Source organism: Ambystoma mexicanum, chromosome 2p (genome assembly GCF_040938575.1).
Source record: "Ambystoma mexicanum isolate Mex_15411 chromosome 2p, UKY_AmexF1_1, whole genome shotgun sequence".
In the NCBI taxonomy this organism is placed as follows: domain Eukaryota; kingdom Metazoa; phylum Chordata; class Amphibia; order Caudata; family Ambystomatidae; genus Ambystoma; species Ambystoma mexicanum.
The window spans coordinates 122,800,999-122,819,228 of record NC_090923.1 but is presented as its reverse complement, the minus strand read 5'-3'; the positions used below and the strand labels follow the sequence as shown (position 1 = coordinate 122,819,228).

The window sequence follows — 18,230 nt, the reverse complement described above, 5'->3', positions numbered from 1 at the left end:
CACGCCGGGCTGGAGCCTTCACCGGTGGGAACGAGCGAAATAGTCCTTTGACAAACTCCTTGACCAATCGTTGCAACCACAGGGATGATCGTCCAAGAGATCTGGTGTAGCGGGAGATAGCTGCCAGATTAACTTTGATGAAAGCATGGGCCAGTCCAGCCTTGGCCAACGACAGCACGGCACCAAAACCGCGAACCTTTTCCATTTATGTCTGTAGCATTTAAGAGTAGACAATGCTCTGGCCTTGGCAAGCACTTCCTTGCAGTCCTCTGGGAGATCGTAGCTCCCAAATTCTAACGCTGCAGGAGCCAGGCTTGCCGGTTCAACGATGCAGGGTCGTGGTGCAGAATTGCGCCTCCTTCCCTGGGGAGAAGATCTGCGACCACCGTAAGTTTGACTGGAGGTGCCGCTGACATGTCGAGAAGGTCCCGGTACCATATCTGTCTTGGCCATGCCGGTGCAACGAGGATCATCCTGCACCGGGTCCGTCTGAGTTGATTGACTAGTCGAAGAAGCAACGGCAACAGAGGGCACGCATACAGAAACAGGCCGTCCCAGGGGAATGAGAATGCGTCCCCCATGCTCCCCAGCTGGGGAAACCTGCTGGCGAATCTCCGGCACTTGGTGTTCGTCCCAGTAGCAAATAGATCGATCTGGGGATTGCCCCATATGCTGAACAGGTGATCCACTTGGTCCTGCCGAAGCTCCCAGTCGTGGCAAGAGCGCAGCTCTCTGCTGAGGGAGTCAGCGAAGGTGTTCTTCACTTCTGCCAGGTGAAACAGGATGAGGAACATCCTCTGGGCGACGGCCCAGTGCCACAGTTCCTGCCCTTCTTTGGAGAGCACCGGGGACCTGGTGCCCACCTGCTTCCCGATGTAGAACATGGTGGTGGTGTTGTCCGTGAAGACGGAACAAGTTACTTACCTGTAACTGCTGTTCTCCAGCATGGGGTCTGGCATGGATTCACATGCTCGTGAATATTCCCCCTCGTCAGGCTGGGAATCCTCGGTAAAGAAAAAATCAGTATCAGTTTCGTTTCTGATCTGTCTTTCTTAGTAGTAACCAATCACTGATCTCTGGGTCATACGGCCCCCATCCAATGACTGCCCTCTCCCTAAGCCTCGCCTCTGGCAGCCATCCTCAGATTTGGTAGCACGCCAAGTGGCAGTATGACCAAGTGAAGAGCCGGAGAGGGGTAGGTGGGAGGGTTCGCATGTGAATCCATGCCTGACCCATGCTGGAGAACAACAGTTACAGGTAAGTAACTTGTTCCTTCTCCAGCATGGGGTTTGGCATGGATTCACATGCTCATGAATAAAAGAATACATAGCAGTATACACATGCACAACCACGGGAGGTGGCAACAGGCTCAACATTAAGCAATACAACAACTCAACATTAAGCATCTCTTTCCTCCTCACCAGGCTCACCTTAAGCGAACAGGTTGCGCAGCACTGCTTGGCCGACCCTGGACTCCTCCCTGGAGTTCCGATCGACACAGTAGAATCTTGTGAAGGTGTGCGTCGACCTCCACGTAGCAGCCCTGCAGATGTCCAGCAGGGGCACATCAGACAGGAACGCCGTGGTAGCAGCGATCGCTCTGGTCGAATGGGCTCTCGGACGGCCGGGCAGCGGTCGGTTTGCCAACCGGTGACAATGTATGATGCAGCCGGAGAGCCATCTGTAAATGGAAGTCTTCGACAGAGCCTTCCCATGATTCACAGACCCAAAGTTCACAAACAGTTGTGATGTCTTCCGAAAACTCTTTGTGCGGTCCACGTAGAACTTCAGCGCTCTAGCTACATCCAGCGAGTGCAAAGTCCTCTCGGGCGTCGAAGGCGACGGGAAGAAAACTGGTAACACCAAGGGCTTGTTGAGGTGGAAGTCCGACGGCACCTTGGGCATGAAGGAGGGGTGCGTCCTCAGTACCACCCTTGTGTCATGAAAAGTCAAGTATGGAGGCTTGCAAGATAGGGCCTGAATCTCTCCCACTCGTGCAGAGGTGATGGCCACGAGGAAAGCTGTCTTTCATGACAGGAACTTCAAAGGCACCGAAAGCATAGGCTCGAATAGGGCTCCCATGAGCCTGGTCAGCACAACATTAAGCTTCCCACGCCGGGGCAGGAGCCTTCACCGGCGGGAATGATCGGAATAGTCCCTTCATAAATTCCTTCACCAGGCGATGAGACCACAAGGACGCCCGTCCCGTAGCCCTGGTATGTCGGGAGATGGCAGCCAGATGTATTTTATGGAGGCGTGAGCCAGTCCAGCTTTGGCCAGCGACAGTAGGTACGGCAGCACTTGAGGGGCCGTAATCGCAGAAGGTTAATCTTCTGTGCACGGCACCAGATAGAGAACCTCTTCCATTTATGACCGTAACACTTGAGAGTTGAGGACGCCCTGGCCTTTGCAAGAACCTCTCTGCAATCAGCCGGAATATCGTACCCTCCAAACTCTAGTGCTGCAGGAGCCAGGCCTGCAAGTTCAGCGACTGTGGGTCGTGATGGAGAATGGCGCCTCCTTCTCTGGAGAGAAGATCCTCGTCCGCCGGCAGCCTGACTGGCGGGGACGTTGACAAGTCCAGAAGGTCCGGGAACCAGATCTGCCTCGGCCACGCCGGTGCGACAAGGATCATCCTGCACCTGGACTTCTTGAGCTGGTTGATGAGGCGGAGCAGCAACGGCAATGGAGGGAACGCGTACAGAAACAGGCCGTCCCAAGGGAACGAGAAAGCATCGCCCATGCTCCTCGGCTGTGGGAACCTGCTGGCGAACCTCTGGCACTTGAGTTTGTCGCCATCGCAAACAGGTCGATTTGGGGTTTGCCCCATCGTTGGAAGAGTCGATACACTTGATCCTGGCGCAATTCCCACTCGTGGCACGAGCACAGTTCCCTGCTGAGCGAGTCAGCAATGGTGTTTTTTATTCCTGCCAGGTGGAAGGAAACCAGAAACATCCCCTGGGCGACGGTCCAATGCCACAGATCCTGGGCCTCCTTGGATAGGGCTGGGGATCTGGTGCCCCCTTGCTTCCGTATGTAGAACATCATGGTGGTGTTGTCGGTGAAGATCCTCACCACCTTGCCCTTGAGGGACGGAAGGAACGACTTGAGAGCCCAGAACACTGCTCGGAGCTCCAGAATGTTGATGTGGAGAGACCTCTCCTCCGGGAGCCAGAGGCCTCTTTCGTGGAGGCTTCCGGTGTGGGCCCCCCGACCCTCCAGAGAGGCGTCCGTCGCCACCGTCTCCTGAAACGCTGGGATATGAAATTCCGTGCCTGTCGTGAGGTGAGCACGGATGCCACACCATAAGATCGCCCGACGGAACTCCTCGTCGAGAGGGATCCCGTCCTCGAAACAGCCCCTCGCCTGAAACCAGCGGGCGTCGAGGAACTCCTGTAGCGGACGCATCCGAAGTCTGCAGAGGGGTACAAGATAGATGCATGAGGACATCATCCCGAGGAGGGACTTGATGGACCTCACCCTGGCCACGTCCGTGGCTAGCAGGCGCCGCACCTTGCCCAGGATGGTCTTGATCCTCTCCTCTGAAGGGGAGGCCAATTGCCCCACTGTATCGAGCTTCGCTCCCAGAAACAGTGCTATCTGCGATGGAACTAGGTGGGATTTGGGGTAGTTAAACAAACCTCAGCTCCGTGAGCAACCGGACGGTCCTCGCCGTGTGTTCGACAGCGAGTTCCCTTGTCCTTGCCCGGATTAGCCAGTTGTCCAGGTAGGGGTAAACGTGGATCCCCTGCAGGCGCAGCCGCGCCGCCACTGGAGCCAGGCACTTGGTGAAAACCCTGGGTGTCGACTTTAATCCGAAAGGTAGGGCTCTGAATTGGTAGTGGCGTCCCTGAACCACGAACCTGAGGAACTTCCTGTGCCTTTTTATAATAGGGATGTGGAAGTAAGCATCCTCCAGGTCCAAAGACTACAGGAAGTCGCCTTCCTCCAGCTGTCCCAGCACGTGCTGGAGGGTGACCATCCTGAATTTCTGCGCCTTGATGTACTTGTTTAAGCGACGCAGGTCCAGGATGGGGCGCCAACCGCCTGTCTTCTTCCTGACGAGGAAGTACCTTGAGTACACTCCGGAGCCCCGGAGCCTTCTGGGGACGAGCTCGATGGCACCTTTCTTGAGCATCGCCCTTACCTCCAACAGCAGTTGAGGGACATGATTTTCCTTCCTGGCCACGGGAGGAATGCGAGGGCACTTCTTTTGGAATTCCAGTGAGTGCCCGTTGGCCAGGGTGTCCAACACCCAACGGTCGGTGGAGATGGACTCCCACACGCTGATGAACTTTGTCAGCCAGCCTCCCACCGGGGTGCTTCAGTGGGGGCCCGACAACACGGCCGGGTCAGTCTTGCTTGGAGGCGGCCTTGCTGCCTTGGCCTCCTTGGCGACGACGGCAAGGATTCCCCCTGCTTGCCGCGACCTCTGTAGGCCTCCTGGGAAGAGGAGCGGGCCGCCTGGCGGTAAGCGGAGGAGCCACCGCTGGAACTTTTGGAGGCACCCTGTCTGCCTCCGGAGCTCCGAAAGGGCCGTCGCTGTTGAAGCACCCCTAAGGCCCGGGCCGTCTCCAAGTTGGTCTTGATGGACTGTAGAGACTCGTCCACCGCCTTACCAAAAAGGTTGTTGCCGTCGAACGGCATGTCCAACACTCTGGTCTGGACATCCTGGCGAAAGTATGTCGCCTTGAGCCATCCTCGTCGTCGGAGGCAAACTCCGTTGCCCAGTTGGCGAAATCCGGTATCGGCAATGTCCGTTGCCACCGTTATGGCGTGATCCGACGCCACCTCGACTTCCTGCAGAATTTCTAGGGCCTCCGCCCTTTTGTCATCAGGTCAGCAGGAAATCTAGCAGGGGGGCTATCTTGAACCAGAGCTCCCTGTCGTAGCGGGCCACGATCGCTAAGGCATTGGCAGCCTTAATCGTCGTCGCCGCCGTCGAGATGACTCGTCGTCCCATAGAATCCAACTTCTTGCCCTCGCTGTCCGGCGGGGAAGTGGAAGATGAAGCCGCCGCACCGCTGCCTTCTTCTTAGCCGCTGCCGAGATGACAGAGTCCGGCGTGGACTGGGCCCTGAGGCACAAGGGGGCGGCATCGAGAACTCGGTACTTCTTCTCGTACCTGTCCCTCTTGGCTGGTGTCGTGGAAGGGTTCTTGAGGACAGCAAGCCCCTCGTCCCAGATGTCGTCGAGTAAAGGCACTGCGAGGACGGTCTTCCTCTTGGCCTCTCGTCGTTGGTACAGAAACCCCTCCTTTTTCTGTTCTTCAGGGCAGAGCTGGAAGAGCTCGGATGCCCTGGTTATCATGGCGTGGAAAGACCCAATTTCGTCGGCTGGAGATGCCCGCGGGGAAGGGGGGGTGGAATTGACGACGGGATGTCCGCTGTGTCATTGCCGCTGTCATCATCCGTCCCAGTTGCTGTATCCGTCGCCGTATCCTCTCCAGGGTCCGACGAGGGGGATGAGGGGTCCACCGGTCTCGCCGGCTCAAAGGGCGGAGCGGGTTGGACTCTCCTCCGCTTGTTCGGAGGGCTTCCCGACGGGCCTGGTTCTGGATCCTCCGTCGGGGTCCGTGGTAACCTCATCCTTATCTCGGTGCATAACGATTGGATTGCCAACAAAATGGCCGCCGAGCTATCCTGGGGCTCGGGCAATGGCTGTGTTAGGTCAGTTTTTCTGAAGTCCAGTTAAGGGCCTAGTAAAACCGTTCAACTGAGGCAGTACGAGACTCCACTCTTAGTATAAGACCGTACCACCTGAGTACATGGTAGCGTAGGCAGAGCAGCCAGGCTTATCTTAGGAGGGAGAGAGGGCAGTAGATACAGTACAAGTGAAAATTGTAATACAAATGATCCAAAGAAACACTGAAACACTATGTATTATAAAAATAAAGGATTTATTTAAATACAAGTAGGCCCAGATAAATCTAGGGGTTAAGTAAATACTGAAACATTATATGAAATCACAACATAAAACACAACACTATACTTGAAAGTACACAGACCCAAGTATAGACCTTATTTGGAACACCTAACAGTAGTTCTAGGGAAGTCAAAACCTTGTTATACACATTTAGTATAGGCCAAGCCTATTCTTTGGGAGTAAAAGACCAATGGTTACTTTTTAGATTACTTGTGGTAATACAAGGACAGTAGGCCATTCCAGTTGTACAGTGACTCTTGGAACAAATCACATAAACAGTCAACTGGACAATATACTTTTGGTGAATAGTGAAACACTTATTCTAGGTGCAGTAAAAACCTATAACTACTTTTGTCATAACACACAGTTATACCAGGTGAGCAAAACCTAATGGATGTAATATATCATTACAGATGCTTTGGAAATCAGGGAACCCCAGATTGAGGTAAGCAATAACTCTTGTAACTTGTTTTGGATGGCACACAGCTAACACAAGGTAAGTAAAACCCACTTTAACTTCACAATGAAGGGGAAAGTAAAACCCAATGTCACACTTTACTGAATAGATAATTCTAGGTAGGCAACAACCTAATGTAGACTTATTAAAGACAGGCTAGCAGCAAGTCAGGGGAAGCAAGACCCAGTTGGGGGACACTCATACAGTTATCCTAACAGGACTAACCTGGTGATACCAACAGTTGGAGGACACTCATACAATTACCCTTCAGGAATAATCTGGTGAAACCAACACATTACTTTTGTAAAGAGGCACAACCTAATAACAGGAGAGTAAAATACCTCCACATCTACTTTCTTTTAAACTGGCAAAACAGTGGCTAAGGAAGGAAAGATGTTAACCAAGAATAGTGCATCACACATTCAAGATCAGTAAGAACTTTTGTAACTGTTCACTCTTAGAATTACAGTTACCAACCAACTCTTTACAAGTAAGTAAAAACACTTGATTTCTTTTCTAGGCAGAAGTCCCAATCCCTTCAAAGTCTTTTCCCTTAGAGCATGAGTGTTCCCAGTGGCAGAAGGGGGGTCACTAGGACTAGTGACCAACAGGCAGTGTTAGAATAAGTTCTTTAGTAGCAAAAGCCAGAGTTTCCTTAGGAAAACTGGGCAAACAAGTGAGTACTTTATTTCTAGGGTTAGAAGAGGGTCCAGGCGCTTCACAGAAGACACCCCAGCAGGATTCTAGCAGTGGGACTGGGTGTACTGGACGAGGGACCTCCCAATCACAGAAAACACCCCAGGACTACACAGAAATCCCAACAGGCTTAAGGTAAGTATATACCCAAGCCAACACAGTACCTCAGCAATGAAGAAGAGATTGCAGCAGGAGAACTTCAGGGACTGCAGCCAAATACCCGGTCACTGAATTCCTTGTCCTGGAGACTGAACACAAGACCTCAGAAGGGACTTTGCAGCAGGGATCGATGAAGAAGGCTCTAGGCAAGATTTCTCTCGCGGCTGAATGCGGTTCTGCGGGTTTGGCGCCTTTTCAAGGAGCACAGAAGAAGACAGAAAATCGCGGTTGAATTCTCGTCGTTTAAAAGGTCCAGCACTCTTGTGAGGGGACTTTTTGGACTCGATTCGTGTCTCTGGAGATAGACCAAGATGCCCACGAAGTTTCAGCGAGATTCGGAATTCGGAAGACCGTGCACCGCACAGTGGCAGGAGGTCCCAGGGTATTGGGGTATTGCAAGAACGCAAGGTCGCAGCAACCCGTGGGATGGCTCAAAATGCAGGTCGTCTTGAGTCTAGTGGGTCTCACCAGGCTCCGGGTTCGGGTCGTCGTTTTCGGAGACCCCAGGTCGATCGGAAGGAAGGGCTGCAGCAGGCTCCGGTTACAAAGCAGGCTCCCCGGCCGCTGGAAATCATTCCCACCGCTTTTCCTTCGTCATCCTCTTCGGTTTTCGGTTCCAGTGGTCGACATGACTTCAGCTTCCAGGTTTCCAGTATTTCTCAGGAGCTGCAACACAACCTCTGCATTCTCTCCTCGCATTTTACAAGAAAGGGGCGTTTGGCTGTCCAATCAGGACAGCCAACCCCCCACTGGGATTTGGCCCAGTTGAAGAAAGACCTAAGACAAAGGAGGGGGAAGTTTGGGACCCGTCCCCCACTTCCTGTGCTTACAGACTGACTGGAGCCTGGGCGGGGTGTCCAGGGGACTCCCGCCAAAGACAAAACTCAAACAAAGGATTTTCCCGCCCTGGATGTCAGGGGAAGGAACAAGAAACGACAAGAAACACTAAAATGGCAGAAAAAGAAGACAGGGGCCATTTTGGTAAAAATGAGCACCCTTAGGTGCCTTTACTGCAGCTGTGATTACAGCACGCGGTAAAGATGCACCAAATTAGTAAAAGGTATCACTGCCACCAGCCATTAAAGGTAAGCTTGTCACTGTAACAGAATTGTTACAGTTTAAATGTGAAAGGGGATACATTGTATCTCCCCAGCACTCCACATAAGGTGGGGTGTGCTGGTTTCACTGAAGTAAATGTAAAAGGGATCCAAAGATCCTTTCTACCCTTGGGAACTGTAGTTCACTCAAGGTTAGCACAAGAAAGTTAAAGGGGGAGCCCCTAGGGCAACCCAGCAACAACAGGCACTTATTGCCAATAGGTTGTTAGACATGATAACTTTAAAAAGACACTATGGAGAGTCTTAAAAATGCGTCCAGGGCCTTCTCCTTGAGGGGATGGTCAGCGCCTCGCTCCCCCTTCAAGATCGACTGGGTCCGCTCCTGCGGCCTACCCGGGTTCTCGGACTTCCTCTTCCCCGAACCAGAGCGCTGGCTCGTGGTCGAACATGCCGGGGAAGTAGCGCCCTGCTTGGCAGCCGAAGAGCCTGAACTTTCGGCGCTCCCGGTGCACGCGGACTCGCTGTGCTTGGCCTTCTGTTGGGCCCCTGTCGCCATGGCGCCCTCACAGGACTTAGAAGCCCGCTGTTAAGCAGAAACCTGTGCAGTTCCCTCTGGGACCACCGCAAAAGATTAATGACTACAGGTGTTTGGCAGTGAACCCACTTGGTAGCAGTCTGTACCACATAGATTCACTTGGTAGCTGTGGCTGAGCAGTCAGACTTCTCTCAAGAAGAGTTAGGCAGTATACAGAGTATTCAAAATAGGTCAAGAGAACACAGTAGAACAAGTAAACACTGACCAGGGCTTGGTGTAAAAGAGATATAATTATTTATTTAAAACCACATCTAGAAAAACACACAGGCACTAATAGTAAGCAATTCAAAAACACGGTCACTAAAAGATATACACTCCCTTAAAAGAATACTAGACAAGTCTTAAGTAAAGCCCCACTTATTTTCAGACAGGGGTGAGCGCTTAATGTAGATGGCACTCTAATAGTTCGTTTTAAAAAAGGGAGAGAAGAGCAGCGAACAAGTTGAAACAGATCCCAACACTTTTATCAGAACATGACAAGAGAGGAAGGCAAAGTAAAACCGTGAAGTTAGAGTTCAAGAGGCCGGATCCACTTTCAGAGGATCCAAACGAAATGTGTCCATGGTCACACGGTTGCCGTGCACAAAAGTCTTGTAAAGGTTCAAAAAGGGGTTGGACCAAAGAAAGGGACCAGTTAGAGGGTCAAGGCGGCCAGCCCAGTCCAGAAGGTTAAGGAGTTATTATTACCTTGTAGCAATCTTTAGAAAGGGAGTCCTGGCGGACACGGTACCTTAAAGTGGTGAGAACGCTACAGCGGGGGCAGTTGTTCCTGGCAGCGGGTGCAAGTCGGTGCTTCGTCCGGGGGAAGAGAGAATCTCGTCGTGGAGGAAGACAGGAGTCCGTTGCACTGCCAGGGAAGAAACCAGCCGCAGAGTTTCTCAGGTACAAGGAGCGGTCCGGTGATTCGCGGTTCAGTGGTGAATGGCTATCCGGCTGCCGAGGTGCTTGGCACGGGTAGTTCGACCACAAACCAGGCTGGGGTGCGAAGAAAGAAAGGTAAACTGGTTGTGCCCACCAGTCAGGGGAAGAAGCCTCTCCAGCCGGGAGATCTTCTCTGTCGTCGGGAAGTGGCGAGTCAGTTCTGCAGGGCTCCACCGGTGGCGGCGTCGTGGTAGGTTGGCTCAGCTTCTCCCTCGTCGGATTCACAGGTCCTGTGGCGACTTCTGAAGTTCCAGTCCCCAAAGCCCTGCTTTTATGCAGAAAACCCCCATTCACTCAGCCTAGCTGTCACTCAAACATGCTAAGTGGTGAGCTGGCCGGCTCACCACTTGGGCCAATCACACAAGAGTGCGACTTGAGTTACCAAGGTAACACAGTCCATGGTGCCTAAACCCCCTCCCACAACCCCTGTGGTACCTAGACAGAGTGGCACCACTTTTGGAGGCTTCTGTGGAGAAGCCCGCCAAAAAGTGGAACAAAGGGCTCTACTTGGGTTGGAGTCACAGAAGAGAACACAAACGCCATTTTAAGGTCTGGAGGTTGGGTAGTTCCTCCTCTGACAAGATATCCGTGCCCTGGAGGGCTACCGTGCCCCCCCCTTCTCTGCGACCAAGAGAGACTGTTTTGGTGAAATGATAGGCATCATCTTCTCCGGTGCCTCCCTCCTGGCAGGCAGGGATACTCTTGCCTTTGGGGCCGTGCCCTGCGGATTCACCACAGCGGACTTTGCGAGGGAAGCCACCATTCCTTCGATGGACGATTGGGCTTTCGTCAGATGTACCTGGGCCTTCACGGCCTTGGTCGAGCTTGCAGCCTTCACCTTAGGGGGCGGGTCTGAAGCCCACTCCTCCTTGCCCTTCTCCAGAGGGCACGTCTGGATCTTCTCCATGAGCTTGCTCAGATGGTCCGACTTCCTCTTCTTTGAAGCTCCTGAGCGTTGGCTCGTGGTTGAAGCCGTCGGGGACGCTGTACTCGCCGAGGCCCGCGAGGAGCCTGTCGCAACAGCGCTCCCAGTGACAGTGGACTGGCAGTGCTTAGACTTATGTTGGGCCCCCGTGGGAGGAGTACCCTCAAAGGTCTTAGAAGACCGCTCAACTTTCTTCTGGGCAGGGGAGGCATGCTGCTGGGACTCACCCAGAGCATGGGCCTTGGCCTGCAGCCACTCGTTGAGACGCCTGCACCGGTCGCTCAGCGTGCAGGGCACCATGTCCTGACAAAAACTCACATGCGCCGGGTCCGAGTGCAGGCAGTAGAGGCACAGGGAATGGCCGTCATCCGAAAAGATATTCCGCAGGCCGCAGCCTGGACAAATCTTGAACAGGGGCGCTGAGTCCTTTTTCTCATCTGCCATGTCCACGCGACGTAGGCATTGAAGAAGCTTCTGGAATCCTCCAAGAAGTAAACTTGACGAAATCCACCCTTGAGGGGCGCTGACGAATCCGAAAATGGGTCCCCATTAATCGGAAGATAGATCGATAGAGCTTGAGGCTCAATTGACAGAACAAATAGAGTACAACTCTTAGAAAAAGCGCAAAAACGCAGTAACAGCCCCAGAGCTAAGCACAACAACTCCCTAGACTTGAACGTGCGGTAAAAATATGAAGATGGCTGCCAGAGGAGTGGCTTAGGTAGAGGGCAGTCATTGGCTGGGGGCAATAGACCAGTGATTGGTTGTTAGGAGACAGTTCAGAAATGAAACAAACTAATTTTTTCTTTACTGAGGATTCCCAGCCTGACGACGGGGAATATTCATGAGCATGTGAATCCATGCCAAATCCCATGCTGGAGAAACTACGTTAATTTGAGGCGGGATTGTCATGAGTCCATGAACCAGCCTCAGATTAAGTAGTATGATCTTAAGAAAGGGATTGGCTCATAGAGGTTTGAGTTTTCAGGTGGACTGATTCCCAGCGTGAGAGGGTAACTTAAAAAGTAGTATTGCCAACAGTCCAGTTTCAAAACTCATGCCCGTGCTTGGTTTGAATCTGTGTACCAGTACAGAAGTAAAAATGTGTATTGTCTCAAAGCAAAACTACGGGTCCTTACGCAGGCAGGTATGCATTGTTACCCTTGGTATGGTTCAGCTTTTTCCATCCATGTACAGTAAATTATTCTGAACCCCTATTAGTCCAAGGCCATCTCTGACACTAAAGAAGGTTAAAATAGTATATATAATAGATGATCAATCCTATAATATACTTTACATCTAACTGAAAACATTACATCCTTCCTTGAAATACAAAATACATTTCTGGGGCAAGAGTCATTTAGTTAGACAGACCGGTATAAATCAGATATTTGGATTCAGTAGGCAGCACGAAGTGCACTGGTGGTCAAAGTCAGCACACTGCTGTAAGCAATTCTTCAGGGAACAGCCTCGCAGATGTCCTATTGGAGGGTTTCCAAAGCAGAAGATAAATGGCCTATCACTGTCAGACCTGGAAAGCTGCCATCCCGACAGGAAGCAGCGAAAACCAAACAAACTGGGGGGATGGAGGAAAATTCATTAAGTGGTTCATCAGTCAGTTGAAAAACAGAACCAAAGTATTTGCATTTATTTGGGATAGGCAACAGTTGTGAGGCACCTGAAGACATCCTCCCATCTACTTCCCGTGGATCTTCCTCTCAGGTGTCCATAAACCGGTGAGTGTGAGAAAGGGAACACTCATACTGGAGTGCCCCGGGGGTTTGAAAGGGGCATATGAAAATGACAAACAAACTGAAACTTATGTTAATGGTGGTTGGAAACCGAATTGAGGAATTTTTTATCTAATAAGCTGCAAAGTAACTTTAAAGATTCCAACACACATTTTTGAATACCAACTGAAGGAAATATATGAAAAGTGTATGAAAATACCGCACGAATGAAAGCAAATTGATGAGCACTTGTAAACAAAGGGAAAGCAATTAATGAACATTTGTAAACAAAGTAAAGCAGGTAATGAAAACTCATGAATGTAGTGAAAGGCAAATGGGCAATGTGAAAGCAAGGTGGTGGAAAAGGATGAACACCATGGAATGACTTGTGTGAAATACACATGGTAGCAAAGCCAAAAAGACTGCCATGGAGAACAAGTGAATTTTGATTAATGACACAGATTCAGAGAGAGAAATCCTGTGTTGGCAAGGAAGTCCAAGGAGAACAAATAAGTATAACAAAGTGCCAAGGGTTATCTGTTGCATGGCCTGTAATGGGTGGACCGTGTGGTCTGACAACTGTGCCTAGACCGAGTAACTCCTACTTGCAAAGCCAAGATACAGAGGCTGATGACTCCTAGTGAAAGGAAACACTGAGATTTTGGAACTGTATTGAACTCTTGGGGAAGGGAGCCAGAGACCTTTTTGGAACGGTTTTGAACTTGGGGAATGAGAAGCTGAAAAGCAAGCCAGCAGCTGGAAGAAGCTCTGAACTTTTATTTTGAACACTGGTTCTTTAGGTTGCTGACATTCCTACACATTGTATATCTTTCGCTGAGAGGGCAAGTATAGGTTTTGGACACAGACGGGCCTGAGTTGAACTTATTGACTATATCTATACACTATCCTTACGTTTTCTTTAGGTAGGGAAATCCCACCTTAGCATCTGACAAAGAAAAATAAGCCACTTTATTCAGTAAAGTGTATCAGTTGCCTGTGTCTTACTTCATGATGCCTTCATACAGTGCATCTGACAGACATTTTATGACAGTGAAATCATACAATGAACATTCTTTTAAAAGGGAGAAAACATTGTTAAGTTTAAGGTGAGGGAGGCAGAGTGGTACATATAATATTAACAATACAGACTACAGTGATTTTATGCCAGGAAACCTAACGCTAATGTGCACTATTTCCAGAGAATACACAGAGTGCACAGCCATACACGGGTGGTAATAGGAAATCATGTGTAAGGGGCCCTTGCCTCAGAACTTTTCAAATTACTGAAAAAGTCGTTTTATGGAAGCGACATACCAATAAATCAGAAATAGAAAAGATCTAGACAGGTGCATCAATACAATTATTTCTAACCCTTTTTCAATAGAAAGTGGGTGCTGACAGATCTTTCCTTTTTGTTATTAACATTTTATAGTTAGAATCCCACGTTAGTTACTTACCCAAAAAAGCCTTTCAGGAATGCCACATACATAAGAGGTGAGAAAAGGCTGAAGTAAAGGAAGGTGGTGACATCAACACAGCTACAAGAGGAAAGCAAAGTGCCAATTAGAGCAATTTAAAACGAACATTTACCAGTTACATGCAAGATCAATTTCATTGCCTGTTGAAAATGTCACTTTTTATCATGTCCATCTCCATGGTGCGTCGTATAAAGAAGCGTCAACAGTGCCTCAAAGAAAACAAGACAACTGGAAAGATTACCTTTAAGTTGTGACACACAACAATTAAGGACTGGCCACACAATCGCATGCATGCTTCTGGTTGACACATCTGCACTTGAAACCAAAACGGTAATGTGCAATGGGTGGTGGATTAGGAAAAGGGTACTTTACATTTGGCAGCAAAATTAATTCAAGCATACATATCAAGTCATCATTTCATTTTTGTGGATTCTACAGCCACTTTTTGGGGACCCGCAACCTTTTGCTTTTCCTCCCTGTCTTTTTAGGTCAGATGACTTCTTTTCTGTGGCCAGAGGGACTTCTCCAGAAGCCCCCAGGCCATTACGTTCCTTTAAACCTTACTTAAAAGCTAGGTATTCGGTTGCTGCTAATGAGCCCAGTACCAGGGATGCCGCTCAAGCTCCCCATTTTTACCTTAGGGTTTTTATAGCTCTACACAGGTTTTAGGCAGTAGGGTGGTGGTAGCTGTCCTTTAGTTTTGGTTTTGTACTCCCGAGACCCCCGGCTAGCCCATAGAGCTGAGGTTTGCTCCGAAGTACTTTAAGACGAGATAGCTGCACCTTTGAGATGGATGGGAGTGCAGATTTATTACTCCAACACCAATCAATAAGGACAACTCAATGGTTTGGCAAAGGGAGTCCGTTTAATGACAGAAAATGGGGAGTCATGGAAATCAGCAGTGATGCAATGCTCCGTCTCGCTTCAACTCCAACTAACTTCATACAAAACATAACTTTTATACTCAAAACGCATCATAATTGATGTGTAACACTCAAGAGGTTAACATGCAATTCTATTGGTTAAGAAAAGGTAACACCTCCTTATCTCGACCTTTCAAAGACAAGATATTCTGTTCTTACTTTCAATTATATGTAGCTACTGTTTGTTCCTTCTATCAGTATGACCTTGGCTCTACTGGCACAATTTGCATCTGCCGAGTTTCGATACAGCCGTCTCTTCTCATTTAACTAGAATATAAAGCTCTCTGATCATTCGGCCTTTAGTAACCTTGGTTGATTCTGCTTTATTTTGCAAAGTGGAATTACACTTCTAATACTGTGCTTCGTTTTGAGGTAGATTATGTATAATGGCGCATGCCACGCTATTCTTCTACTTAGCGTAGCAAGCTGTACTGGTTTCTTTGCTTTCTTGCAGTTCCAAGCATACTTACAGGTGTAAACTGAAAAGCTGTAAGCAAAATGAATAGAGTCAAACTCTTACGTTTTGATAGCTTTCTATCACTTTAAGCTCATGGTCTCTTTTCTCGTGGCGTTTCGTCTCCGTGTCATTTTCGGGTCGTCATTTCTTCTATCTGTGAGTCCACCCGGGTCCTCGTGACGTCACCATTCGTCTTCCATTAAGACCTTTTTGGTTTCTTCTGGGACGGTACTTAGGCACTCTTCATTTGCTGGTAGGGTTTTCTTAACGGATACCTTACTGTGCATGGTTTTCTTGGTACTGGTACTTCAACAGGTGTTGCTCTTCTGATAGGTACTGGGCAGAGCCCTACTGTGGCTCTCTGCTGGTTTATTTGCTCATCGTACGTCACATATTTTGGAGTGAACGTTCCTGGTACTTCAAAATGGGCGACTGGAGTGCAGGCTTTATTTGGGACCTCCTCTACACTCCCCCCCGCCCCCTCTGGGCGATTCATCAACCACTTTCACTTCCTTCTTTGGATTCATCTTACTTGGTTCCTCTGTATTCATCTTCACTTCATCGTCTGGGTTCATTCCTTCTTCATCTTCTGAGTCTGTACATGATGGTTTGAAGAAATGTCTTTTTGGAGTCCATATCTTTATTACTCCTTTCAGGCTTCCTGCTGTCCTTACATGTTCATCTTTATTCCATGTCATTAGTTGATATTGTCCATTTGGGCAACAGTAAATCCATCTGGAGTGCAGGCTTTATTTGGGACCTCCTCTACAGTTTCACCAGGGATGCAAGCCATTTTACCTCACTGGTAGCCCAATGTACCTTTTTGGTAGCAATTAGGATACCAATAGGTTATTTTAAATCCTGCTCTCGGCCATTTTGTGTTTCCAGGTTTTGCTTTGTCTAGGTGACCAAAAGGTAGGCTAAAATGCCCCTTCTGACAACGTGGGCCCTTTGTGAGCCCTTGTCAGGTTTCCTTAAATATTGTCATCAGGTTTCCTTTAATTACTGTTCGGTTCCCTTTAAATATTTCCCTTTATTTCTGTGTGGGTTTGGCCTTGACCTTTCTAGACAGACAGATTCCTGGCTCTGGCCCAAGGCAAGATGGAGTTTTACAATAGAAGCCTTGATTGGCTAGAGAGAACTGCAGGACAATAATGAACGTTCTAAACTGTCACTCTCTGCCTTTCATCATCGTAACCCCAGCTGAGAGGACGTGTCTGTAGCTGCTCCTGCTGAAGTCTTAGGCCTAGTGGATTTGAACTTTCAAATCCTGGCAGTCGAGCGGCTACTTATGCGGGGTTGTTCAGGAGAAGAATTCAGGTTCGCAGGAGAGTTTCTGGAAGTTCTTTTGGAGAAGAAAAAAATCTTAAGCTAAGTGACTTTATTTGGATATGTAAATCTTTGCTCAGATTCATTAGAAACTTTAGGAGATTGTAAATGAAAATTCAAAAGAAGAACTGATGTTACTCTGTTTATAGTTCAACGTTTAATTTTTAAACGCGCGCAAGCAAAGTTAGACTGTTACGTGTGATCGTAGCGCGAGTGCGCGAGAAAAGACTGCTACGTGAAAAATTCATTGCGTGTGTACGCGTGCGTGAGAAAAGACTGCTACGTGATTTCTATAGCACGTGTGTTCCAGCGCGAGTGTTCAAAGCGTGCGCGTTCATTGCACGTGTAGTCATAGCGCGAGTACGCGTGCACGAGAAAAGACTGCTACGTGATTTCTATAGCGCGTGTGTTCCAGTGCGAGTGTTCAAAGCGCGTGTGTTCTTTGCGCGTGTAGTCATAGCGCGAGCACACGAGTGCGAGAAAAGACAGCTACGTGATTTCTATAGCGCGTGTGTTTAAAGCGCATGTACGCAAGAGTAAGAAAAGACAGCTACGGGACTTTCAGCGCGTGTTTTCATAGCGCGTGTGTTCCTCAGCGCGTGTGTTTTCTCAGGTGCGTGTTTTCTTCAATGCGTGTTGTGCGCGGGTAAATTTTTGCGCGTGTGCGCGAAAAGGTTTCAACGGACTTTGGAAAAGTTTGCAAGTTCTTCAAGAGACTATGAACTTTATTTATTAAGAAGAAAGAACAGGATTCATCTAAGTCTTCTTAACTGGAACATTTAACAGTTTATAAGGCAAGAATCAAGGTTCTTAAGAGTTCAATAATCAAAGGAGAAGCTGTTATTTTCAAGACTTTCAAAGCAACAAGAAAGGTAGTAAGATTTTACTCCAATCTTCTCTAAGATCTTAAAAGAGAAGAACCAGGTATGATTCTATACATTTTAGTTAAGGATATAAAGTTTTCATAATTTAAATGTAGTAAAGTAATTTGAGGATTCTGTATGTTCTTATGTATTCACTGCAGGTTCCGCATCAGCTAGTCAGAACGTCGCCAGCCTGGTGTTTCTTATGTTATCCACTTTCCCCTTTCCCTTTGGGGTGTAGTTAACAGAGCCGAGAATTATCGGGTTCTGAGGATTACACTTCAGGGGGATTGTCGGGGGTTAAGCAGCTTCCGCGGACACAGGATAACTCTCAGCCTGACAGCCCTCAAGGGTATCCACCATATTGGCACCAGTTAGTTTAGACCAGTATAGGCCCCTCTACTAACCCTTTCACTTACGTTGAAAGTGGCGAAGGTTAAGTGTCAGTCCCACTGATCAACCAGTATAGGTGGTCATCTGACCCTTCGCCCCCAGACCCTTATTACGATTGGCTGCTATGCATTTTGCCAGCCACTTTTTGCAAGGGTATTTAGGCTTTGCCATGCACCGGTCACACTCTTGGGTTCGTACCCCTGCAATTTAGAGGTGACAGATCTTACCCGCTGAAGGAGTGTTCTTGCCAAATGTGTCATTTTTTAAGCCTCTTCTTGGCAATACTTGCGAAGTGCAGAGACTTGGGCATATGTCAAATTG

General features: G+C 48.9%; 1 protein-coding gene across 5 annotated transcripts in view; it reads right to left on the bottom strand.

Annotated features, from left to right (window-relative positions):
* TPRA1 (transmembrane protein adipocyte associated 1) overlaps positions 1–18,230 on the bottom strand; it is a 510,038-nt gene that overhangs the window by 10,369 nt on the left and 481,439 nt on the right. For all 5 annotated transcript variants that reach the window (XR_011301886.1, XR_011301887.1, XM_069643376.1 and 2 more), the window contains exon 11: positions 13,924–14,004. Coding sequence is in view for 3 of the 5 variants with exons in the window: in XM_069643376.1 (XP_069499477.1) it covers positions 13,924–14,004 (81 nt within the window). In the remaining 2 variants the exon portion in view is untranslated. The remainder of the gene's footprint in view (positions 1–13,923; positions 14,005–18,230) is intronic.